The sequence below is a fragment of the Borostomias antarcticus genome (genome assembly GCF_949987555.1).
Source record: "Borostomias antarcticus genome assembly, chromosome: 2".
NCBI classification, from domain to species: domain Eukaryota; kingdom Metazoa; phylum Chordata; class Actinopteri; order Stomiiformes; family Stomiidae; genus Borostomias; species Borostomias antarcticus.
Genome location: NC_140235.1, coordinates 38,576,112 through 38,603,478, shown reverse-complemented (window position 1 = coordinate 38,603,478; position 27,367 = coordinate 38,576,112). Strand labels below are relative to the sequence as shown.

General features: G+C 46.9%; 1 protein-coding gene across 1 annotated transcript in view; it reads right to left on the bottom strand.

Annotated features, from left to right (window-relative positions):
* The window catches only part of pik3r1 (phosphoinositide-3-kinase, regulatory subunit 1 (alpha)), a 28,608-nt gene extending 13,422 nt beyond the window's left edge, over nt 1–15,186 (bottom strand). The window contains exons 1-6 of the mRNA XM_084456186.1: nt 14,588–15,186; nt 12,994–13,691; nt 2,596–2,688; nt 2,213–2,287; nt 1,955–2,086; nt 70–271 (exon numbers count right to left, since the gene is read on the bottom strand). Coding sequence (XP_084312312.1) covers nt 70–271; nt 1,955–2,086; nt 2,213–2,287; nt 2,596–2,688; nt 12,994–13,324 — 833 coding nt within the window. The 5' untranslated portion in view covers nt 13,325–13,691; nt 14,588–15,186. The remainder of the gene's footprint in view (nt 1–69; nt 272–1,954; nt 2,087–2,212; nt 2,288–2,595; nt 2,689–12,993; nt 13,692–14,587) is intronic.
* Between the last annotated feature and the right edge of the window lie 12,181 nt (nt 15,187–27,367).

The following is a 27,367-nucleotide window of genomic DNA, read 5'->3' as shown; positions in this document are numbered from 1 at the left end:
CTGTCTGCCCATCTGTCTGTCCGTCTGTCTGTCTCCCCGTCCATCCGTCCCGCCCCCGTCCACACCCACCTGGCGGCCTGCTGCCTGAAGAGCACCGGGCTGAAGATCTCCCCCAGGGCGCGGGCGCTGAGCTGGTTCTTGGGCCCGTTGTGGCAGACCCGGGAGAAGTGGCGCAGCAGGCAGTGGAGGGTGAGCCAGAACTGGGCCGGCAGGCTGGGGGAACCGGCCACGCGGCGGAGCAGCTGGGCGCACTCCTCCGGACTCTGCACCTCTGCGGGGAGAGACCGAGACGCACGGCGGGTTCAGGGGTGAGGGGGGCGTACGACGCACGCACACACACACACACACACGCGGTCGGAGGCAACGTGCTGAATGCTGAACTCTCAAAACTCTCAAAGAGGTGTGAGGCGAGCGAACTTTGCTTCGCCCAATCGGGTGGCGAGAAGAAGAAGAAGGAAAAAAAGAGAGAGCCCTTGTGTGCAGGCTGGGGTTGAAACCACAGTGAGATTGTGTGCTTGACAATGAGTGCAAGGTGCACTTGCAGGTGATTGGCTGGCTCGGAGATGCAGCAGATAAACGCTCAGGCGTGTTTTAGTTCCTATTAACCACAGATATCCTGTTTCTGGCCATGTGACAGAGAGATAACCCAGCTCTGAAGAACAGAGAGAGAGAGGAGGAGGAGGAGGAGGAGGGAGGGGAGTAGAACAGAGAGAGAGAGAGAGAGAGAGAGAGAGAGAGGGAGAGAGAGAGAGAGAGAAGACTGACAGTGTGAGTGTGAGTGGAAAGAACTTGAGAGAGAGAGAGAGAGAAAGGGAGAGAGAGGCGGAGAGAAAAAGGAAGAGACGGAGAGAAAGAGAGAGAACGAGAGAGTGAGCGCTTTGGTTCTATGTATAAAGGCCAAGGCTGGTGGTGGGCGGGGGTTATTGATACCAGTGCCACGTCCTGTGGGTTATAGGAGGTGGGGGGCGGGGGGGTTATGGGTACTAGCGCCAGGTCCTGTGGGTTATTGGAGGCGGGGGGGGGGGTTATGGGTACTAGCGACATGTCCTGAGGGTCACTGGTCAAAGGAGCAGCCCAGTGGCAGATTAGGCATGCTCTAGTCTCGGCCAATCATTAACCAGACACACTGTACATTCGGGCTGTGGCGCAGCCCTCTATAGAGCAATATTCAAATACTGCTAACGGCAGTTGCGTTGGCCAACACATTTTTTTTTTTTTTAAAGGCAGTCTGACAACACGACAAGAAGGGTTGTTTGCAGCCGAGTTCTCGGTGGAACATTGACAAGTCAGGAAATGACAATGGGTGCTATAGAACGAACGATCACCTTTGACACCATGTGATCCCCGCTCGCGATATCGACACATCCCAGGCCACAGCGCCTCATTGTGGACGACGACGACACTATAATCCAAACATGATCTGTTCTAAAGTACCGCCGATCACTGCGTGACTATAGAGATCCTTCCTCTTGTATTTGGATTTTGCTACTCTTGCACTTTGGCTTTGGCACTAGATTATGCTCTTAGTCACTTGTTTAGAAAGGAGATGCACTTGTGAGTTCTGGTGAGCAGTAGTACACCGACTACCTACGTTAAATGCAATTTTTGTAAGTCGCTTTGTATAAAAGCATCTGCTCAATGACTAATGTAACGTAGAGTAAGTAAGTAGCCTTTATAACCAATGGTTCTCAAGCTTAGTGGCCCATAGGGCAGGAGCCTATCTCCTGATTCCTTAGCGTGAGGCAGCTTGATGTACATGGACCTGGACATGACGCCCGTACCCCCAATAACCCTTGAGAAGTCCCAAGCAGGGCGGCATTGGGTACCATTTTTTGACGTCTTTGGTATGACTCGGCCGGGGATCGAACCACGCAGTCTCAGGGAGGACGCTCTAACCACAAGGCCACTGAGCCGGTCAATGTAATGCAGAGGGTGTAGCGTGTTCTCCTCTCACCTTGGGCTGTGAGGACCATCTGGGGGTAGATGGCCGGGGGGATGACCGGCTGGGGCAGGTCCTGGAGGTATCTACGAAGACCGTCGCACAGCATCTGCAGGTCCATCTGATCCAGCTCTGCTGAGGGAGGGTCTGCCACACACACACACACACACACACACACACTTAGATTGGTTCTTTTTATGAGCGATGAAAATCTCAGAGCCACGATGGCGTAGTGGTGTTGGTCTGTACTGCGGGGATGGTCAGGTCACTCACCGGTATCAAAGCACTGTCTGACCTCGAACCCGCCGCCGGCGGTGAAGTTCCGGTACAGCGTGGGGTTATCTAGACCTGCACAGGAGCGGGAAGAGAGTTAGAAACCAACCGGCGAAAAACTGCTGACTGGGCTTCGTCTGCGCAACCGAGGAAACTCAAGAGAGATGGGAGAGGGCCTGGCTGACCCAGCAGCCCCGTCAACATAAATCAGCGGTTTTCCAGGTAACGCGCTGTTTATTCTAGCGTCATGTGAGATCTCCGACATATAGCACGGCTCGTCTCTCCCGCACGGGGTGTCCACAGCGAGGAACGCATGGCTTTGACATACGAGCGGCGTTCCGGTGAGATGAGATGCCGGTACGGGTCCAGGCTGACCAGCTCACCTTTCCTCTCGATGGCTTCCAGCAGTCTGGCCAGCATTGGGGGCGCCGTCTCTGGCAGGGCGAACTGCTCCGTCAGGTCCAGCAGAGACGAGCCTGAGAGAGGAGAGGAGAGGAGAGGAGAGGAGGGGAGGGGAGAGGAGAGGAGAGGAGAGGAGGGGAGGGGAGAGGAGAGGAGAGGAGAGGAGAGGAGAGGAGAGGAGAGGAGAGGAGAGGAGAGGAGAGGAGAGGAGAGGAGAGGAGAGGAGAGGAGAGGAGAGGAGAGGAGCAGAAGAGAGGAGGAGAAGAGAAGAGAAGAGAGGAGAGGAGAGGAGAGGAGAGGAGAGGAGAGGAGAGGAGAGGAGAGGAGAGGAGAGGAGAGGAGAGGAGAGGAGAGGAGAGGAGAGGAGAGGAGAGGAGCAGAAGAGAGGAGGAGAAGAGAAGAGAAGAGAGGAGAGGAGAGGAGAGGAGAGGAGAGGAGAGGAGAGGAGAGGAGAGGAGAGGAGAGGAGAGGAGAGGAGAGGAGAGGAGAGGAGAGAAAGTCCAGAGTCAGTCTCATATGGGGTTGGCAGATGAGCGGAGGTGAACAGAACAGTAACAGGCAGGGTTTGGGCGGGTCCATGTCGAGACTGCGAACCAAGTCAACAATATGTCGACTCCATCTCCATTGACAACACAGTTCAATCTCACCGCCCAACGCAACAACGCACCCTCAAAAACAAACCTATTAAACGCATCGATCGGCGCCCGGTCGACGTTCTGCCCACACGCTGTGATGTGGCCGGGGCGAGGCGGACCAGAGCTCGGCTTCAAAGCCCGCCGACACCAGACCAAAAGAGCGGTGCGAAGAACCCGAAAAACAAGCGTACACAACGGCAGGATTCAGAGCGAAAGGTGCTGAGCAGTCGGACACCATTAACGTAGCGTTGGGGTGGACCATGGGGCCAAGCAAACAGTCTCTGATATGCATGAGTTAAGCCAGGTTGGCCTTTTTTCCCCGGGTTTTTTTTCATTAGATCTTAGCATCCAGGTGTGGACATGAAAGGATTGGGGTGGGGGGTTGGGGGGGGGGGGGGGGTCGGCTGGCAAGGATTTTATTTGGCTTTGCGAAAGGTTATTTTGAAAGAGCAGTTTTCTGAAAGGCCTAACTGTTCGAGGCTTTGAGTCCGCAGTTTCAAACGCAGACGACTATGAATGGAACCCTTTTCATTTCTCGCTGCCCTCAAAATTATGACTTTAATTTTTTTTTTTTTTTTTTTGAAGGGAATTAAACTGGCATTGAGTGTAGCCATCTACGCATACACGCCAGTCATTAGCCTGGACATGTCCACTTCCTCTGGAGAACGCTCTGCCAGCTAAGCTAAATAATGTCGTGCCACACTTAAACGCTACATGCTCCTTAGCAACCGCCATGAAAAGACGAGCAGGTTGCGTGACTGTGAACCAACTGGACTATCAAGATCCTTCAACTAGGGCTGGGTTAAAAGAAATCGATTAATCGATTCTGAATCAAATGATTCAGAATCGATTCATGAATCCCAAAATCGATCTTTTATTTAATGAATGAATGAATAAATGAAGGAATGACTAGTTCATTAATTCATTCAATGATTCATTCATTCGTTCATTTTTGGAAATCAGTATCAATACCCAGCCCTAGTATTGATGTGTTGCATAACTTGATAGTCATGTAATTAAGGTTACAGCAAAAAGAAAAAAGTTTTTTGTAACACTAACTGAATCGATATTGAATCGAATCGAGATAATCAATTCTGAACCTTGTGAATCGGAATCGAATCGATCCGACCCCCTAACATGCAAGAATGAGTGGAAGGACATCTACTAGCGAGTCATCTGGAAGGCATTACTGGAAGGGCCCAGGTTCTGAGAGAGAGAGAGAGAGAGAGAGAGAGAGGGGCATTTTCTGAGAACCAGAGAACTTTTAATCTAGGTCTGGAACACCGAGGTTTCCCCAAATAGAGACCTAGACACCCAGTGCCACCTCTGCACGCCTTGACAGTGTAACCTTTTGCCCAGACAGACACCCTACACTGGTGGCCTTGCCCTGCCAAATCAAGCTTCTGAGAAAGTCAATTCACAACCAGTGGTTAAATTTACACCTGGCTCCCCTCGTCGTACACGGCCAAGTACAATGAATATCTACTCCATGTGATAGATTTCTGTTCCGAAACAGTAGGAACTTGGTGTTTCGCCAAAGGTGAAACGCTATCTCTGTAGCACGCAGGCACACACATGATGACACGTCGGAGGGAAGAATATCATCGAGAGGTAAGTTTGAGGTGTGACCAAGAACGCACGCTCAAATTAAAGTTGGTATAAGAAAGGTGTTGCATGTAGAGGAAAATTTCATATTGTGATTATATAGTGACCAAAATTATCACGGTTATCGGTATTATCGCGGTATTATATAATGTGCCGAACATTTTCAAAACTACTGATACACTCACTGATATTCACTTCACCAAGTTTTATATTGAAAGTCGCAAATAAAATTTGCAGCACTATGCACTTTTTGTTTGCATGAACATTAAAATAATGCGTCTTGGAGACTGTTGCTAACTTTGGCTGATGCCGGAGAGTATTCAGTGAGTTTTTCAAAGCGCGGAAATTAGGCGGTAGAAAGGCGGTTTTACTGACAATTTTCACGATAAATGTAATTTAATTTTTATTGCGGTTTATCATTATACCGGTTTTCGTTACATCCCGAGTTGTAAGAGGGCATTGTGAACAGTTGTGGTGGTTAACATGAATTTTTCGAATTTGCCCACAGACATTCTCTCAAACCCGTAAGCCTGTTCATGGTGTCTGGGGCCTTCTGTTTATTTACGCTCTCCATAGCGAGAGAGAGAGAGAGAGCCCTGTGAGTGACACAGGTTGGGATGAGGAGATAGAGTTGCTTCTCGGTACCATCTAGCGACCCGATAGTTCGCCGGGCCCCCGTGTCGAGTGACGGACGAAAAATGGCAGAAATGTCGGGGAGGCATGGCGTTTTCCATGCTGCGCTGAGCACAAGACGCCAAGTTCAGCCAGGTTCACAGAACGCTTCGCTGCTCAGCCTCAAGCAGGGAGAGAGAGAGAGAAAGGGGGAGAGAGAGAGAGAAAAAGAGGGAGAAAGGAGGCACTTCCCCATACCCCCCATTCGGGGCCTCTTTGGGCTGCAGAGCTCACGGCGCATGCACACACATAAGTAGGATGAGCTCGTCGGCTGCAGCTTGCAAAGTTGCGTCTCTCTTCAAAATGTGCAGCGAGTGAGAACTCTTTCTTTCAGCCTAGTGTGCACACAACCCAATCCCTGACCAAAGGTTGAGAGCACGACTCAAAGGGACCATTTCATTCGCCGTTTAAAAGGAGTAGCATTTAACGATGAGAGTTTAAACGATTTGTCTTTACACACTGGGAGAAGTTTTAACGCTGGCTCCTCTTCAGATAAAAACCGGCGGCACTGAACCTGTTAAAATTCACCCCCTCTTGTTTTCACAGCAGCCGGGGACCCTGCACCAATCAGAAGGCTCCGTTCAAACTTTCTCCCAATATGAGAAGTTAGTTGCCCTGGCAACTTGGGTATGGAGAGGGAGAAAAGAGAGAGAGAGAGAGGGAGAGAGAGAGAGAGAGAGAGAGAGGCCCCTTGAACGAGTCTCCACAAGCCCGTGTGTTTGGCAGAGCTCCTCATGGTATCCCAGAGGGCCTCCCTCTCTCTCTCAGCCAGTCAGTCAGTCAGCCAGTCGACCGCAGGCGGAGGAAGTCGGAGCAGCTGCCCCGGGTGCTGCGGTGGTGGTGAGAGGGTTGAACAGTCTCTCTCTCCCCCCCGGTTCAAAACGGCGCAGTGTCTGAACTGCCTCAAGTGCAGACTGTGGCATGGGGCGCTGCAGACAGGACAGACTAAAGATAGGACACGCTTTGGTTAAATTTAGGGGACCTGCTCAAGTAACTAGCATTTTTCGGCGGGATATGCTATTTCTTCGTCGTGTGGAGCGGTCTCAAAAAAAAAACGCGCCACTGAAAACTGATGACCAAGGGGGGAGAAAAAAAATCACTCGTTAAGGTCGATTTAAGGGGGCGAAAAACATATAAATGAAATATTATATAATATAATAATAAAAAATAAAAGTGATGTGTATCAAATACATTCTCATGACAGGTGTTGTTAGTGGTAGAACGAATCCTACAACAATGATTTTGCTAAACTAGCATCACTGGCATTGATTGGTGAGGGGAGTAGGCCCTATTCAACTCTGCAGGTCATCTCAGCTTATTTGTATTCTGCAGTGGAAAGAGGATAGTATAACATGAAGTGGCCTTGAGCTTGGACACGTGAAATGTGTGTGTGAGTGTGTGTGTGGGGGGGGGGGGGCAGCTTAAGAGAGTGAGACAACGTCCCCCCCTGCAGGGTGAAATGTGCAGTGCATGAACTAACTGAGCCAATGGGAGGCCTGTTGCTACACTGTAGGCGTCAGGGCAATTATGAGAACGAGGGGAGGGGGGGGGCAGGGGGGGATAATCATGCCAGAAAAGGTAAACTATTGTCAACAGACAAAATGGCACAACAGATTAAGGTGGCTACTTAGGCCTAATCAAAAAGACATGTTTTTCAGTAGTGTATGATAGACAAAAAGAATACTTTGGATATTGGTGATACTGTCTATCACTAACATCCAAAGTAATTTAACACCCCCCCCCCTCCAAAAAAAAAAAGAAGTCCATAGTATAACTGTCCTGCTTAAAGCCAGGTTTCTACTTGCTTACACTCTTCGGTCTCTCTCCCATGTGCTTTGACCCATAGCTGCACAGCCGGAGTGATATCACATTCGGTGAAGACGCACCGTCCTGGAGACAGGCTGAGCAGAGGCCTCTTATCTGTCCACGTTACATAACGCCACACCTCTCTCTCAACGTGAGCCGCACACCGCGGACCCCAGCGCTTTAGCGACGCTGGCTATTCTACGACATATTTCAAACGTCTCTTCTACGAACATATTTCAAATGTCTCTTCTACTAGGCGACGTGTTTCGAATGTCTCTTCTACGACGTGTTTCGAATGTCTCTGCTCTTTCTCTTCCTCTGTTCATCTTCTCTCTACCTTTTTTAACTCTCTAGCACTCTCTCTATCTTACCCTTTTTTCCTCCTGTCTCTCTCTCCCTCCCTCCCTCCTGTCTCTCCCTCCCTCCTCCCTCTCCCTCCCTCCCTCCCTCCCTCCCTCCCTCTCCCTCCCTCCTCCCTCTCTCCCTCCCTCCCTCCCTCTCTCCCTCCCTCCTCCCTCTCTCCCTCCCTCCCTCTCCCTCCCTCCCTCCCTCTCCCTCCCTCCTCCCTCTCTCTCTCTCCCTCCCTCCTCCCTCTCTCTCTCTCCCCCTCCCTCCCTCTCTCTATGCAACGTGTGGCTAATCCTGCCAGTAGACATGCTTTGCCTCCAGTAAGAAGATTTGCCAATTCAGACTTCAGTCTCTGGAGGCGATCAAGTAATGAAACGCACATGTGCGCACTCTCACGCACACAGGCCCATAAAACAGCCTTTTACTGGAATTGTGCAGGCCAACGTAGTTTGGTGGGGGCTTAAAAAGAGAAATCAAATTACAATGTGGATGGATTTTATTGTGCCCTCAAATTAAGTTCTTTCTTTTTTTCCCCATCGAATCTTTGAATAGTGAGCGATTCCGTGAGGCGCTGCTGTAGAACGGGGGTCTAATTTGACGGCACCGATATCCTCGTGTCGTCGTGGTTTACGAGCCAAGTCGCGACAAGAGGAAAGCGCTGCAGAATAATCCGAAAAAATCGACTCACTTATCTAAAACACGATTGCATATTTAGCAAATACTACACAACTTTTACACAACAGAATAAAAAAAAAAAGGAGTTCATCAAATCCGCGGGCCGACCGCTGCGCTAGAAGCACTGGTGTCAAACAGGCGCCGTTCGGTTTCTATTCACAGCACGCCCATTGATTGTCCTGGCGCATTGTGACCCAAGTTACTGCAATCAGCACTTAGTACAATACTGATTCATCGCAGCGCTACAAATCAGTCTACCGTGCAGTCTCTGTGTGCCCTCTCCTCCCCCTCCCACCCCCCCCCCCTACCACCAGAGGAGCACCACCCCGTCCCCAACCACCCCCGATGCCATCATCCCCCCCAGATGCCATCATCCCCGCAGAGAAGCGCCACATTAAAGCCCCCCTGTCCCATTATAAAGACCGCATTGCCCGTTAGCTCGGCTTTTTGACTTCAGATAGGGTCCGTAATCTATTACAGGCCCCTGACTACAGAAGATTAGAACTTCTCTGAGTTTGGTCTTAGGGGGAAAGTGTGCATTCTTTGTGGAGCAAAGCAACAATTCTCCTTCAGAAAAACTGCTCAATACAGCAGATGTTCGCCCGGGTAGTCGAGAGGCCCCGGAGAGGGGAGAGAGCTACATTATCTCAATCTCCAGCTATGCAGAGTGTACTCTGCTCTCTCTGTCACTGTCTTTCATTCTTGTCCTCTCCCTCTCTTTCTCGCAGGGCAATGGGGCCCCCCGAAAATTCTTTCTCCCTTCATTTCTATCTTTGTTCACTACTGGGATACCAGCCTTCCGTCTCTGGTACCAGTAAACGTCTGCTTGGAAAACCTCAAGCGTTAATGTTCACCTCTCCCCTCAGCGCGTCTCACCATTTTTCTCTGCCTCAGAGAGACCATCTGGTTTCCAGCACGAGTTACAAAACAGCGCTCACGTCTTCAAGACATAATGACGATTATCATCGAAATGATCATGTAACCAACATTAATAGAGACAGGAATACTACCGACGTTACACAAGGGGGAAGCTTTTAAGAGTCGGTTCGGGTTGAAGAATCCTGATAAGCATCGGAGAATTTGATCGCATTAAATATTTTCTTGAGCAAGACCGAGCATGTAGCCGGAGCCTTGCTGGGACCTGAGAGAGGGGGGGGAAACCAGTTCTGCTGGACTTTATCTCAACTATTTCAAAGAACAGTCTCTCTGAATCGCTGTTGGGATAAGCAAACATGAACTGTAAACATTGAACTTGAGGGGACTCAATGTTCTATAAAATGCTTAACAGATGACAGGGCCTCGTTTTTTAACCATTTACATCCGTCCGCTTTCAAGCCGCTCGTGGGTGTTGCTGTGATGAGGGGGTTTCAAAACGTTGACTGTCCAAAACCCGAACTGCTGTCAGCAGGTTATGATACAGTGAAATGGCTGGAACTAGCTCTGCATGTTGGCCCTGACCGCTGCCGAAAAATAAATGATTATGTTCTGGTTTCCGCTAGCGAGTCACGCGAACGTACGAGCAGCACATTCACCGCCGTGTTTCTGGAGTGGAGTTTGGGGCATTTTAGTTTCAGCCAAGTGAGGGAATGGAAGTGAAAGTGACTCTTCATTCTTGGTGGTTTTCAGGGCTAAGAGTTCCTCCCTGAGCTGAGCTGGCTGGCTGGCTGGCCCGGGCACATATCCTTTTAGCCGAGAGGCCCAGAAAAAGGAGCAACATGTTTTAAAAAGCCTGGGACCAGGAATGAGGCAGAATACTTACTCCAGCACCAGCCAGACCAAACCCTCTCTTTCTTTCTCTCTCTCTCTCTCTCTCTCCACATCTGCTGCTCTGAAGTAAACCCCTGTGGCTCGGAGAGCAGAGGCCCCCTTCCCAAAGACTCTCCCCCTCTCTCTCCCCCGGCCAGGGCCGCTCCAGGAACATTATCAAAACATTAGAAAAGAGGAGGAGGAACGAGGAGGAGGGGGGGGGATTGCTGCGACGCTGGAGGAAAGGGAGTTAGGATCTGCCAGATCCCTCGGTGGCGGGCAATAAATCACACCGCTCTGGAGCAACAAGAACCCAGGCCTCCAGCCCGTAGCCCTCAGCCCCCTTCCTCCTCCACGGCCCCTCGCCATCGTCCCCGAACTCCCCTAAGCCCACCCCCCCTGGCCCCCCTCTCTCCGCAGCGCCCCCCCCGCGCCCCAGAGCTCCAGCCCTGATCCCTCAGCAGCCCACCACCACCACCCCTCTCTCTCTCTCTCTCTCTCCCTTTCTCCAAGGCCTCCAGCATGCCACACAGCCCCTCTTCCCAAACCGCCACCCCCCCATCCCCGCCCCCCCCCCCCACCACCACCACGCCCCCACTCCCGCGCCCCAGGCCCCCCCCCCCCCCCCGCCCGTCTCTCCGCCTGCTGGGACACACTGAGACTTTTCTTTTCCTGGTGCTACATTCACACGTTCTCCCAGCTCAGCACGGCCGCTCCTCCGCCCCTCGAGCCATCGAACACACGCTCCCTTCATATGGATCCTCCCCGTCGGCCCCGGCGAAGAATCTCACAATCGCATCATAAAGGCCCGGCAACTGGAAACCCGGGAGCAACCAGAGCTCCTCTTAGAAAAAAGCAGAGTATTGAGTTAGAGAGCAGACGCATATAGGCCAGGGTGTCTTTAAAGATGCATGCCCCGACCGCTATTCCCCCGACGTCACGTGCAGGCGCTGTCCCAGTTGTCTCCGTTTGCAGGGCTAGCGGCGCATCTAGCCGATGTGCAAATAGTGTTCTGGTTTCGACGTGAAAAGATGTCACATCAGATGGAATTAGTAGCCCTAGTGAAGAAAGACCAGGCCCCCCCGTTCATCTCTGGAAAAAAACTAGCCTAATTACTGACTTACAACCGAGTCCTGAGACACGCTCTTAACATGAAAGTGACTCGGTGTCTTTCATGAATGGAATATGAAAAGCCCCCCTGCGGTTGTGAGGGCACTAATCAGGGATTTAAGGCATTTTAGGCAGGCCAAAATAATCTCCCTAAAATATGACCGCAAGCAGGCTTTCAGATCAGATTTGGGCCATTTCTGTCATGTGTTGATTAGTCAGCGGAAAACAGAATGAAGTACTGGGAACGAAGTGGGAAGTGGAATTTTAGCTTCTTTTTATTTTTTATATCAGCCAGGAGGAGAGACAGAGCAGAGGGGTCTGTCTGCTGGTAACGCTAGCCGAGTCCCAGGTGCACTGGCACCACAATGCACTGTGGGCTGGAAACCCGCCAGCTCCATTGTCCTCTGGGCCTGGTTAGCATTCAGCGGGCCTACAGAGCACTGAGCAATGCCACTTTTTTTTATCAAGGCCGCAATTGTAATCCAATGTAAGCACCCATTCTCCCCCAGCGTTTGACGTTAAACGCCAACCAGAAGCAGTCCGAACTCGAGAATCCAAAATTCGAGGTCCTGGAACGACAGGGATGCAAACTTATGAAGTGTAATTGTTCGTTTTTTTGTTTGTTTGTTTTTTTAAGAAAGAGAGAGGAATTCTGCAAACAGTGCCTCAAGCTTGAATTATTTTCAGACGGATAAATATAGGTTAAATCAGTGCGAGGACAAAAAGAACAGATCAACATCACATACACACAAATCTATTCACCCAACTGTGAGCCCAACTCCTTCTACCGAGGCAGATCGAGTGATCGTGACAATTGTAAGGACACTTCAGTTTGTCCTGTGCCTTGGGGGTTGTTTGAAGACACCTACGCTTATTTCTGACTCCATGGCAACAGGTTTCCTCCAGTCCTAATAGGGTCTGCAGGCTGCCAGCTTCATGCTGGATGACGCACTTCTCACTGCGTACTAGGTTTGGAGATGGTGACCAATATCTAGATTAGAGCGATCATGTGAACATCACATTGATTCCCCAAGGGAACGTTGGATAACAGCAGCCAGCGGACTGAAGGCAACCTGAATAAGCTATTTTGGAGTTGTGCACTTATCAACAAATCTACAACTTATCCTGTCCAAAGAAGTCAGATGTTGCATTTTATAGAGTGTATGCAATAAGGCCAACTGTTCACCCCACCATGCTTCCCTGGATTGGAAAAGCTCGCAATGCAGACCGAACGTGAGCTAGACCTATACTGTATCTGTCAGATGACTAGTGGGTCTGGACGAAAAGGTTTCAACTTCAAGATCAAAGGCAGTAAGGTCCTCACTCTAACAGAGGTCAAGTAAAAAGTCAGATTGGAGGTCAGATTAAATAGTAAATATTAATAATGGAGTGAACATCATTCAATTTGCCAATTTCTTTCAATAACTAACTATGGAAGAGAAAAGAAGTTCAGGGTTCAACGCTAGCCTGGCACTCTGACAGAATTGCGTTTCGTTTCATTATTCAGTCAGAACAGGCTCCCATTGCACCCGTTTTCCGAGATGGGTGTTGCCGAAGGTGTCTTCAGCGATGAGTTCATCACCTAACCAATCACGTGAGGCAGTTTATTTCAAATGACGCTGATTGGCCTGGTTGGAATTCCAACCACGAGATCACTCTGGACGAGACACGAGAACCTTTCCAGACCCTGAATCGCATTTTGAAAATTCAGATTCAGGGGCTGGAGCCAAGCTAGGACAACAGTGGGACGTCAAACAACTGAGGGGACAACAAAACACTCACCTTGCTCAGAGTCGGAGTCTGCCTTCGAGGAGCCTGGGGCCAATGGTAGGGGCCTCGGGGGCCTTGGTTTTGGAGTAGGAGGGGAGATCCTCTTCTTGCCAATGTACTCGACATATGTCCCTGGGAAATCCCCCTTTTCTTGAGTAGTTTCATTAAAGCCAGGCAGCCAGCCAACGTCCTCTGGTCTCTCCTCTAGTCCGTCGCTGTACCCCAGAGACACCAGGTCCCCTTTGCTCACCAGCAATATGTCCCCCACATGCAGGTCAATGTCCTCCTCTCTCTCCTTCCTGTAGTCGTAAAGCGCCCTGTACTGATATCCCTCCGCACTCATGGCGTCGATTACTTTGTTTCAAGGTGTTCTTCTGAGTAAAAAATAAGACTCCCGGACACTTTTTCGACAACGTTACAGTTCTACCAAACAAGTTACACTTCAGACTCTGCTAGTTATATATTAAGCGCGCCAAGAAAGACCTCAATTGACGAAACGTAAAATAAAAACACCTCACCTCTAGAAAATGATAGCTCTCAACAATACTTTGGAGATTTCAATTTCTTTTTTTCTTCTTAACTTTTCGTTACTCTCCTCTGTTCAAGACATTCTTGGAGCGGTTCGCTCCACCCCACCCCTGTGGTGCCTCAAGCAGTAGGTCCCATCAGAATAGGGCCTGCAGCAAGGCGCCTGAGAACGCTCCCCTGACCTGCAATGCAGACAAGAGAAGTGGCCATTTGCAACATGTTGCGCAAGGCAAGACATCTTATCACACATACTTTTCAGTAAATGGTTTTAACAACTGTAATTGTATGGCTATGTGCCTAGCCTACCTACATTCCCAGCCTAGTAATAGAACGTCTGTTCTAAGCATAAGGCAATTGAAACCTGTAATTAAGAAGTAGCCTACCTTTGTTACAGGTTAATGTATTTGTCACTGCATTGCATTGTTGGCAAGTGTTATCTTTCTGAATTAATGTAGCCAAAATTAAAACAAACAAGCTAAACATGATTGCAGTATTCCATGTAGACTCACTAACAGCAGCTTGCTTGCCACTGGCTAGATGAATAAATGCATAACAATGAATACAAACAGTATCAGCAAGCAGACAAATTGGCTTTGGTGTTTGAAATGTTGACAGCTGAGTGTAAACTAAAGTTATCTAAACGTTACAGTCATTAGTCACTGTCCCAACTTGTCCAGTGTTTCAAAACAATAACACGACATGTGTGGTGTGTATTAGCTGGCTAAGTTAGGTGTGTGTGCTTAACTAAGTGTGTAAATGTTACAGTGGGGTAGATACAGTGCCAGCTAGACTAGCGTGGCTCCAGAGCAGTAAAGTATGGTCGATCTCCCAACCCAGAGGATGAGGGTTAGCGTTAGCCTGCTAGCTAACTAGCGACTGAGCTAAAGCAAAACTTCTCTTTTTATTACAGGGCTTGCTATCCACTTTTATGAGATGCTTTTAAAACTCGAGACTCTTCCAAAGTGGAATTTCTGCTTATTCAAAGTCAAATGAACAGTGTTAATCAATGCATAACTACTAAGTTAGTAAATATTAGGCAACAACTCGCTGAAGCCATGAAGCACGCAGCAGTACTCACTTTGCTAGAAGGGGCCCAGGCTGAGCTGGATCGAGTCCTCTTTCCTTCCCCGTGTTATACTTCCAGTTGGTCGGATCCTAGAAACTAAAATTCGAGCATATATAACACCGAACACGTCTACTACCAAAGTTTCCGATCAATCGATAGAAGTCTATGAATGCGGGTTTCTAACTACTTTTTCCCAACTAGTAGGTAACGGTCTGCCCAGGCTATAGACGGGACGACTCCGCTCGGACTAATGCTCCGGGAGCGAGTTTGATCCAGTAGCCACGGCGGAGAGGACAGCCATGCACACTAGCTCTCCGGGACGTCAATCAAAACACGCAATCGCCAGGTTCGCAGTTTTAATGTACTCAACCGCACTGGATGGGCGGATTTTTCACCACTCCTGTACCAAAAGCGAAATGCCCCGCTCCGCCGGCGTGCCACTGATACCAAACACGTGTACCTACACTGAGTGGACGGAGAGAATGTTCCTCCCATGGCTTTTTGCACGCAACCAGCTCACATGAAACCACCCATAGGAAAATTACATAACTTGTAGCTACACATGCAACAGACAGGTAACTAAACATGAACCGTGACTAGTGCAGAAAGTACGCGTTGAAATATGAGTTGTTGTATTCTTCTGATAATTTGTCCTGTAAGACCATGAAGGCATGTTAACCTTTATTTCCAGAGATAAGCCTAATGTTGTTGCGCTAATGATAAGAACCCCTGAGCCAAATGTGCCTCTCTCAACACAGTTAATTGGTCTTTAATGCACTACAGTAACGTTTTTCATTACAATTTATGGGCTCTTCCTCGAAGTTTTCATGTGGAGACACGCATTTCAAAATGAACAGCAACAGACTTGTTCTAAAGTAGCCTACAAGCATATAGGGATTTCCCCAATTAAGCATACAATGGATCTTTCGTGGGAGTCGTGTTATCTAAGATATAGGTCAAATCCACATAATTCTTAAGATGAATGATTAAATTCCATTATTAAGGGACTGCAAATTCAATCATCTTCATGATTCCAGGAATCGTGTACTGAAAATTCTTAGCATGACATTACATTTGATGAATTGGTATCTTCCGGCTAATACACTCATTAAGACGTATTATTGTCTATGTACAGTACATGGCATTCAGACATGTATGACATGATCAAGAACACTGTAGGCGTGAGGAGGAAATCGAAATCGCGTAGGCTATTGTTTATGTATACCATAAAAGGAGAAACAACAGGTGCTGACGTACTATATTGTCAAATGCGAAACTAGCCTTAGTTTCAATCCCATTCTTCCCTGTCATTCAGTTTTCAATATAGAGTGGAGTTCACTGGAATCATTTGCGGGGGAAAAACACAATCCCAGGCGCATGACTGTGAATGTGGGTGGCCTAATTATGGAGGGGAAGGGAGGCTGGCCTGCTGAAATCCCCTTGCAAGTATAGGCCTACTGTCCCGGCTGCACTAAAATAGCTGTAAGCGGCTTTGTCCAGGAATGCTCTTCAGTCATACGAGAATCAATAGCTGCCACCACCTATTGGATATGAAGGAGGAATTAAATACACATGACAGAAGTGATAGGTATCAACCAGAATCAAACCAGTCAAAACAAATATCCTACTAGACAATAGTCAGTTTCTAAATGTATATAATTTATTCCCACCTTCCTGATTGTTTTTTGTGCTCTGAGAACCAAGTTATTCATCTTATCCTTAACTGTCATTTGTGTTTGATAACATGATTTCAGGTGACCTCGTAGTGACTTAGTCTACTTTTGTATGATGTTTTTACAGTGTGTGTAATGTTATACCAAACTAAATGTTTACTGAATGCCTTTTTCTGACATGAAAAGGAGATACAGTAAATATGCTTGTTTACTGATGTGACAAGAAAAACAAGAATCAAATCTCTTTTGCTTACTTCATTGTTGTTGTTTTTTTAAACTCAACAACTTAACAAATGAAAGTAAATGAATTATTTACAATAATATATAATATAACACTTGAATCAATACATTTGAGAAATAAACTCAATTAGCTCATGCTCCTTTTTTTCCATGTTGTGTAGTTCAAAGTTTCCATACACAGCTGCAGCGTGAAATCAACTTTTCTTTCAAATTCAAAGTATATACGTCTATGAGTCTACCTTTGAAAAGCATAGATGGGATTTGGAGTTCTGTTGCCAATGATGGAAAAGAATATTTGAACCACCAGACCATATAATCCCTACATTCACCCCCCTGATTAAACAGTGGATCAGGCTCTGTAGACCCATCTGCTATTCTGGAAGCGACCACAGAAACCACACCTCCATGAGCCTCTCTAACTGTTTCATGACAGAAAATAAATAGGCAAAGCTGTATTCTTGAAAGTCAAAGGTTTAGTGTTGCATGATGTAAATGTGTTCTCAAGGTTGAGGTTATTTTGCGCAACGTTTATCTGAATCTTCTCGCTTCATCACAAAAGCAATTTACAGTCACAGAGTTATCATTTGATCATAATCAGTTGGATGGCTGCATCTGATTAATTGAGATTCTCTGCTTGACTGTGATCTCCAAGCGCCCTGGGGGGAGAAAATGACATAATCAAATTTACCTTAAACTACAGTTTATGGCTACTGCATACCTCAATGATTTAAACAGTCTGGGCCAGTCACATTTTTAACATTTAATTTCGACAGTATACTAGAGCTGTTGAAACACTAAACAAAAGCCCCACTGATATTTTGACGCCAGTGGGGATTTCATTTACACAGCGCTGTGTTCTGGCTGGCTGTGACACATGTGGACAACATGGGGAACATCTCTGTTCTCGTGGAAGCACAGCGACTTTGGCTGCTCTCCAACAGCTGCCCGCAGAGATGCAGTTTTATATAATATAAAGAGGTCATTGAAATGTACTCAAACAGACATCTCAGACAAAGACACAATATAAACCCCACAGATACAGACTGTTGAGATGACGTTTTGGTGAAAGCGGTGCAAATTGCTTTTTGTTTGCCCAAGTATTGAATAAATGAAGCACAAATGGAAAAAAAGTAATAATAAAGATTGGGTGAGGAGGATGCAGTATCACTGCTCAGGTTATGTTCAAACCTTTCACAGCTTGTCTTTTTATAGCTATGTAACAGACACACCCAGAGGCAAGATGGAAATATACAAATTAATTCCAATTAATTTAATTCCTCTGGTTTGGTACAAGCCCAAACTTCAGGGCGCTTGCATGCAATTATGGCTTATCATTTTATGGTGCATAAACCTGTCATCTCAGTCTCAACTGTGTTCTCTATTTTTATGTAACGGAAAAGGAGATATTTGACACCGTCAGTTGGTTCAACGCTAAACATTAAGCTTTCCTTTTCGGTATTAACTCTCTCCTACCTACAGTATATATATAGAGGGGATAACTCAATCCATTTTTACACAATAAATAAGGAGAATGCTAAAAACCAAAGCCAAAAACAACGCTAAATTAAATAATTAACTCCAATCCCTCATGTCTGGCTCTTTCTAGAGCATCTCTCGAGTATGACAGAGCTGGTCTCCATGTTTTATTAAAGGCTCCGAGCTTTTCTCGTCTCAGACACATTCTCTCCAGGTCAGTGACCCTCCCTGAATCCCTCAACCACATCCCAAGTAGGGCAGTGTTCAGGGCCCTGTACTGTACACGTGCAAAACCAGCATCTTAACAAATCCCGTTCACTATCTGTTCACCTCATCACCTGTCATATTTTAAACTTGAACGCATCATAAATAATGGCCGCAGATAACGTGAACACTATTTGATAAGTGTGGATCGCGAGGGCCAGTAATGTTTATGATGTAGGCTATTTTGTGATTGTCACCGTCAAGTCAAATTCCTTTACATCCTGAAGCTCAGTTGTATCCTGCCAAGGAAGGATTTGATCATGTGTATATTATAGACCAGATACCTCCTTGGTTGGCAGCTACACTGTCTTTAGTGCTACACGCGTGACGAAAGAGAGCCACAGTTCCTTTTATGACTGCTGGATGAATGGATCTGAACGAGGTGATGCCTTTGTTTAGGCCACACTAGCCCCATGTGATTAACTAGAAGCACCCCAAACAGTCGCCCGACCTCTTCGCTTCCCTCGCTCTATAAAGCTCCTTTGCATTATGCATATTGCATGCATAAAACTCTTTTTCAACCACATTGTTTCTTTATTCCTGGCTTCCACGCTATTTATGCCTTTAGAATTCTAATGAACCACTGGTATATATGAAGTATACAGTTGAAAAGACCTTTGCCGTCTTTTTCCTCAAAGCCTTCCCCTCTCTCTTTGACGCATCTTTGAAGCTAGGGAGAAATCAGTTCCATTCACAGAACGTAGGTCTTGGGGCAGATGTGCGCGTTATTGGCTTCAGATGTAGTTGCGCCACCAGTGAAGATGTCGACGGGCCACGGAGGGGAACTGGTAGGGTGTGTTCTGTCACACTGTAGAGTATGACTGTTTTTTTTAGTTTTTTTTTTATCATGGCTGGATGCCATGGTGAGTGTTTTGACTGACAATCTTGCCTTTTCACAGTACTTTAATCAGCATGGTAAGATTCGCCATGGTGAGGGACCACAACAGGCATTACCATAACATACCATGGAGGTCTAACTGACAGGGGGTCCTCCTCACCAAAGCCTTTATTATGGTAATGAAAGGATATCAACATGTAGCTGCTCACATACCACCAACTGTCATATGGCAGATTCAACATCCCCCCAAAGTAGGCCAACAACAGACATATATGCAACAGTTTAAAAGTTATGTGTACAGTGTACAGTAGTTTAAGTGGAAAACAAAGTGTCACAGCAATTAAGCAGTTACTGGATTACATTTTTTGAGGTCACCTAGGAGAAAAAGAAGAAGAAATCTTTATTCGTCATACAGCACACCAACACACGGGCGACACATGGTGACACACACATACACACACACACACACACACACGCATGCGCCTACATATATGACCGATTTCTTCAGGCCTATTTTACCAGTGGAACGCATTCTACATGTGGCATGAACTGTGAAAAAAGCCCAATAGGCCACAGCAACCCTGCCACAATGCTGCTCTATAGGTTTGTTGACAGCTAGGATAGTGGGACCACTTGAAGCGTTCTGAGACTGAATGAAACCTCCAGGTACGTGACAGCCTCCTTTTCTGTCTTTGACATAAATGCACCTTTTTACTGCCTTTGGCGTAAATCTACCTTTTAAGAATTCCACAGTGGCCCCTTAAACCATTAATCTGTTCAGTGTTTTCAGAGATTTCATAATGACCGACCCAGTGTGTGGAGGAGCTCTTCTAGGCTTTCATTTTCTTCCTCTCTATTCACTAATTCTTTTGCTTTTGTGAGCAAGTTGAGAATTCTCACACGGGTAACTCCATAATGCCCGCTGACATAAGAAGAACTTGTGAAATGCATCACCCACCAACGCCTATTTAAACAAAACCAGAAAAGTGAAAGAGAACGCTCCTCTCTGTGCTTGGTCTTCTTACCACAGTGGGGACCCCCCGCCCGCCCCCCCCAAGCCCCCCAAGCCTATAAACCCAGTCACCTTTCCTCTCATTCTATCCCCCAGTCCCCCGCTGACTATATGAACATTTACATTAAGGCAAAGCATCCGTGACTGCACATTACTCATGTTAGAGACCTGCATGCCAATTGCGCAGGGAGGGAACACAGTTACTATGTTTATTTCCAGTTAATCTCTCACACAGCATGAGGAACTGTGACAGTTTTAAAAATAGAACATTTGCTTTTAGTACTCGATTAGAAGTTTATGTTCACGTTTGGACTAGTTTTTCAGTTTCAAGTTTATTGCCATACATACTTGATAATGTAAACATCATCACTAGATTCTCTCGATGTTGAGCACAGCCTTCTATAGTAAATTGTTGCCGAGGGACAGTATACACAATTTTGAGCAATATTCTTTGATGCTATGTACTGTTACAGTATGTGCGTTCTAGGTTCAGTGGAACTTCATGAAGTAGGCTATGATTCTCTTAACTGTGATGAACAGAGCTCATTCTCTTGTTAGACGCTCGGATGAAGTGATAAGACCTACTGGGAAATCCGTAGCATCTTGATGAGTTACAGTGTTTTAGCACTGCTGTGTATAGTTCAAATTAACAGCGTTTCCTGTCATGCAAGTCTGTGCAAGCCTGTGCCATGTTGCTGCCCAGGTCCACGGTGAGAATTCACTTTCATCTTCCTCTCATATCAAAATCATCAAAGAAAAACGGTCTAGTTCTTCTTCGCCTGTAAGGAGATTCACAATAGACACAAGGCAATAAATTGTGAGGCTCTCCTTGCTTGAAAGGGCTCTTTGAGTGGAGACAGACTGGCTGGAGCTTGGAGCTAGTCTCAATTAATCTTCTTTTGCCTGTTGAGCTTCTCAGCCATGTTCTCTGACAAGCGAGAATGGAGTAGATATGCACTATTGATTTTTTTTAATAAATAAAGTGTTGGCAGACAGCTGGGACAGTTGATAAAGTTTGATTTGAATCACCTTGTCTCAGCATTCCTCAAAGGGAGAGACACCTTTCTCTCTCCACTGTGTAATTTAGTGGCGGTACTGTAATTTCACGTCCCGCAATTGAAAAATCCTTTGCAAATTCCTTTGCAGCGTAGAAGTGCAGACCCGCTCACGTGCATTATGTGCATATAACCTTATACTTCGAACAACCAAGAAACCGTTGTATTGACTACATCATTTGCGCTTTGTGCTGTATGAGGTAGCCATATTTGAAGTCAGGCCCAAGTCAATCCCAGGAAGTGATACCTGTAATGTGTTTTTTCAAGATTAAATTCAAATTGACATGATGAACTGATGTTTTGTTTAATAGGGAAAGATCTATGACTGAACTGAGTGAACTGTTTAAACCCCCCCCCCCCCCCCCCAAACTGGACAAACCTAAATACCAGAACAATGTGAATCTTATGCTGACATCTTGATATAATCTGTACCAGTGGTTCAGAGTTGGAAGCTGTTTGCCAACAGCATGAGCATCGGTGCCCACGCACGGTCTCGTCCTAATGAAGCACTAACAATGAAGTCTTTTCATCGGATTTCGAATCAATGTAAGCTTACATTAATAATACTAAACTACTCTTGTTCCCACTGCGTTACTGTAGAGCAAGTTCACAGTTAGCAATAAGCTCCTCTCAGACATTGACGTCAACCGTTTTAAGCATGTGAAAGCTGGTGTTTGATACTGTACTCCTGCCCATCTAAGCAGCTTTGACTTGTGCTGAGTTTTGTAGTTCACCTATGGTCTGCGGTCGCTGATCTTGCAAATTTGAGCGCTCTTTCCTAAACCTAAATGTACTATATAAAGTACAGTAGGTCTGTGTGCCCTGCAGGCTTAGATTTAAGTCGTTTAATGCATTTCCAGTACTATGTTCCCACAGTACCGTGCCCAAACCCACAATGTTTTAAGAGCAAGCAGACTGCTGTTTCTATAGTACAAGTGTATGCAGTCCATGGACCCACAGCACACCCACTTCTTTAAACACCACCAAAGTAAAAACTATCATTTCTGATACAGTATACCCACTTCTTTAGTCACCACTAACACCCCTGCATGTATGTGATGTATATGAAGAACCCATATTTTCTGCCTGACCTACACATTTTTGCAGACATCTATGGTGTCCACAGTGATTTGGCCTGGTTTTCGTTCTCTAGAATGTTTGTTGTTGTTGTTGTGAGTCAAGGGCCACATCGAATCGAGAGATCCTTTCGATTGGGCGGATGTCTCAGACACAGCAGCCAATGCTGTGTGTCGGTTCTCTCCCCGTTCCCTTTCCCCGTCATCGCCCCATGGCTCCTCCCCCTTGGCTCCTCCCTTTGACGTTGCATGGTAAACGGCCGCCTTGTTGGCCCTATAGCCGCTACCGGTCTAAATACGCAGGGTAAGGAGGGTATGTTTGATCTCATCCTTTCCCCTTCATTCCTAAATACTTTAGGGAGCATCTTGGATGCTCTGGAGCTGGATTCCCGGCCCCATCGCGTGACATGGCTCCTTCCTCCTCAGGCACTTGTACTATGACCTCTCAAATCACCCCAGTCTCTCTCCTTCTCTCTCTCTCTCGCTCTCCCTCTCTCTCTCTCTCACACACACACACACACAAACACACGCGCACACACTCTCTCTCTCACTCTCTCCCCTTTCTCCTTGGCTGCGGTCTGTCAGGAATGCCTGCTAGAAGGGGTTGGAGAAAATAGAAGTGCGTCACTTTACTACTTTCGGAGCAAGAGGCTGCGACATGTCTTACGAACTACAAAGGCAGGGTGGTGGGTTGTGTCGTCTCGAAGGTGCGGGGCAGAAGGTGGAAGAATTCGAGGAACCAGCACTAGGCCGGCTGGTAGCTTCTGGTTGATCTGTGCGGAGAGACCGGTGACCTAGTTTGACGGTGACATGTTTATGGCCGATGAGCACAGTCCAGTGATTTCTCCAGCAGAGATTGCAGCCTTGCTCCAGGGCCCTCTCATTTGGAGCACTGGGGCTCCAAACTGTCCCAGGAGACCAGACACAATTCTTGATGGGCGGGGCCAAGATACTCCTCCTCCTCTTTCTTCCGCCCTTCCCACTCTCCATACCTCCTGCCAGTCTTCCTTCACGTCTCACACTATCATATCCCCCCACTTCCCACCCCTCTCCTCAACTGTCTCCTAAACAGCCCTTTGTGCAGTCATTGCTATTGTTTTGAGATTTCTTTGGCCAATGAAAATAAAGGCCCTTTTGAGTCTGAGGGAATTGAAGCTTTATGAGGAAACTTCCTTTCTCGTTTGGTTCCTCTCCACTCTGCATCATAAACGAGATGACGACCACAATCTTATTTACCATCTGCCCTATTTCCCTACATGAAAGTTAACACAAGCTGGAATTGTTTGGAGTGGCTTAAAATATTGAGGAATTCTGTCTTTGTCCATGTGGGAGCTCTGAAAGCTCCCAGGCTCCTCGTTATTAGCTTTGAGTGTCTGGCAACTCCCACCCTGCTTGGAGCTGGATTAAAGCTCAGAGGGGGGCAGTCCGTCCACCGAGACCCCCTTTCTGTGACCACTTTCATACGCTGCTGTGTTTTCGGGGGGGGGTGATAATCAATCATAACCAGGGTATTGTGACATCATGGAAAATAATGATTATAATGATGATCTATGGTCACATGACAGACAGTACCATAAAGAATGACTTATTACATTTATTCTCGTCCTCATTCTTTTTAGTACAGTACGCCGAAAATCCACATGCCTATCCCTAATCCCTTTAAGAGGAAACTCCATTACTCACACAGCCTATCAAAAGGTTTATAATATTCATTACAGGAGTTCATAGGGGCAATGGCGGTGGTGAGGATGATGATGATGATGATGATGATGGAGTACAGTACATGGCTGCTGAGCGGACGCTATTTGAAGCCGTCCACGGCCATGTGTGAAGTTGCCGAGGGCCGGGCGCGATCTGCTAAGTGTATTCATTTTGCAGATTGAAGCTTCTAAAGGAGGAGAAGGCTGTTCTGTAATTACAGGCGACACAGTGGCTACTTGTTGTGAGCTTGGCAAACCTAGGTAACCTAGGCAACGGGAGATTGAAATATGTCTGGGGATGGAGGGTATAAGTACACCCCTGGGTCGGGGAGGCGGAGTCTCGTCTGGCGCGCCCCTCGCCACGACGGAGGCGAGCGAGAGAGGCGCCCGCAGGCGATTGGACGGGGGGGGGGGAGAGCCAGCAGGACAGAGCCCACTTGGAGAGACCGGCCCAGTGTCTGCGTGCTCCGCCGGTGAACCCTGCCATGCCACCCCCCCCCCGAAGACGAGGAAGGACGCCTCGTCTCAAGATGGGCTTTCTCTTTGACATTAATAACACAGTTATGAAACCACGATGAAGGATGTATTACTAGCGGCGGAGCTAAACTCCCAAAATGATTTCCCACAATATGTAACAATATCCTCCTCCCGCAGTCTGCTGTGTTTATGTGTGCCCCTCAGTGCTTGTTTAAGGGAGGTTGAACTTTAGTTGTTTTCAAACGGATGTGTTCTGAGGTGCAGACTTCCATGGTCAACGCCATTTACTAATTTCTCTCACACTGACCAATGGGACTCCTGTACTGTGGTTGCTATTTAGCTATAGGGGCATCCCCGGCCTTTGGGAAGATGCCAGCCTTGAAGGAGTAGTTTGGTATTTAGCGTCATAAGCCCTGTTATAAGGTTTTTACGATCATAGACAACGGTCCATATACCATTTTTGACTTTGCACTCTTGAGAGTCCTACAGGTAAGTACTGTACACAGTGGATAGTCCATAGAGATCCATTGTGTACTTCACTGTGATAAGGGCAATCAGCACTAATATCTCAAGAGTGCAAAGTCTGTGAAAGAGTGTATATGGGCAGAGCGGCATGGTGGCGCAGTACTTAGCGCTGTCGCCTCCCAGCAAGAAGGTCCTGGGCCTGTTCTCCCCGTGTTCGCTAGGGTTCCCTCCCAAAGAACCCAATATGAAAAACATGCAGAGGAACAGTTCTCTTCAGTCCTGGACTGAGCACTTAAACTTGGTTCCCTTCGACGTGGTTCCCCCAGGACAAATTTCACCAGACCGGCAGCCACTGAAAGAGTGTGTGTGTGTGTGTGTGTGTGTGTGTGTGTGTGTGTGTGTGTGTGTGTGTGTGTGTGTGTGTGTGTGTGTGTGTGGTGTGTGTGTGTGTGTGTGTGTGTGTGTCTCACCATGTGGCAAATAAAGACTCCTCGAGGTCCAGGAATTATTTATGATCGCGAATAATCTTATATTATATATCTTATATATGAACCTTATATTACATTGGGCTTATGATGCTAAATACCAAACTACTCTTTTGAAATGCTGCCTGAGTCAGTAGAGGACAGCTGACATACTGTATTATCTTTGTCCCTGATAGGATTAGATGAGCATTTGCTTCTTCCTATTCCATTTAGGACGGGAAGAAAGAGGGGAAATAAGGAAAATAAAAAAATAAAAAATGTTCATCTGCTCAAATGAATCATTTGTACATGTACAGTATAGCTATAATATTACCTTGTTTGTGTGCTGTTTTTTGCTAAATTATTTATTCTTTACTTACATTGTATTAAATTTTCTTTTTTTCTCTTTTTTTCTTTCTTAAATTGTTCGAAATAAAGTTAATAAAAAAAAAAAAAAAAAAAAAAAAAAGCCAGTTTCAGCTGTAATCCAATTACAAGGTTTACAATGTTAGGTCATCTCTGTCTGTACAGTGATGTATCCTTGAGCAAATCAAACCTCAAATCAAAAAAAAGTATACTTGATAAAGCCAGCCTCCTCAAACCCTGCTTTCAGACACATGGATGGGAGACACATTCCACCCACACCGTCTGGTTTACCAGCTTCTAGAAATGCCATGCATGCGTACAGGTTGCCGGACCTCCAACCTGACCTGCATGTCCAATAAAATGGCTTCCGCCCTGAGTTGACGTGACGCGGGCTGAGGGCCGGAGGTGGAGATGGAGGAGACTGGGAGGAGGCACACACACGCTGCTCTGTTCTGCCCGGCCGAGAGCCAGAGACCCAGCCAGCAATTTCTCACCTCGGCGCTAACTTCGTCATCGGCGCACAGCGAGGTTTACAAACTGCCGATTTGAATTACATGAGGGAGCAATAAGGGCCTGGCTGCAAATTGAATTTCCTGGTAGTCTCATGCTTCCCTGTCGCCGACACTGCCGGCCATTCTGCACAAGATCCACAGAGACGCGTCGTGTCTGCTCCCGGCAGCTTTCTACACTCACTGCTCTCTCTAGAGAGAGACATGGCCTGTCACCCGTACTCGACCATTGTTGTAGCATGTTGTGTTGGCTTTATCATCGTTTGCGTGCGACATACTGGCGTCATGTCCGAGGGGTGTACTTGTACATCAAGCTGCCTCACGCTAAGGAATCACAAGATAGGCTCCCACCCTGTGGGCCACTAGGCCCGGTTCTCAAGGCTACTTCATTATCTTTTACCTACGGTTATGGCGTCTCCTAATACGTTTTGAATTGAAGACTCATTCACAAGGTAAGAGTGCCACAAGAAACCACACTGCAAATGGTGTCCTGAAATTCTCAACTATAGGGCCTACATGAATATACGTTTTTCACTGCTGCAAATAAAGTTATGTTGATGTCACGGCACTTGCTTGTTCCTAATTGGTTTATAATGTGAGCCTTCTCTGTTCAATGGAACATCTGGGGGAGAAGGGGGGGGGGGGGTTCTGCAGGAAAATGTAATTAAGGCAAGCAGTACTAATTACAAATTACACATCAAACAGCAGAGCAATTGTACAATGGTTTGCTTTGACATGATCCTGATTAGATGAGGAATTACTAACAGTTCACTTACAGAAACCCATCGTTCTTACTGTTTAACCTACATCCACAGTTACTGAATATCCTTTAATCTCCTCAGAACAATATGATGAAGCTACTGTTGCAATGTGACTATAAATCCCCATAGCCTAGTAACTGTACGACTGATTATAAAGGACAAAGCATTGTGGGAAATGAAACCCAAGGGGGTTCAAGGAGAAGTAGAATCCTCTAAGCACAACATACTAAAACAAAAAGGAGGGAAGTGAACCGATTAGTCAAGTTTGCAAGATGGCCGCCACGTGCACTGCACTCGCCTCAAGGACTCCTCTTGTTGGGAGTGGAATTACCACAGTTCAAGGCCAGCTCAGCTACTCCGTTTCCACTTAAACAATTCCCAGTCAAGCCGTATACTGTAAGTTTACAAGGCAGATT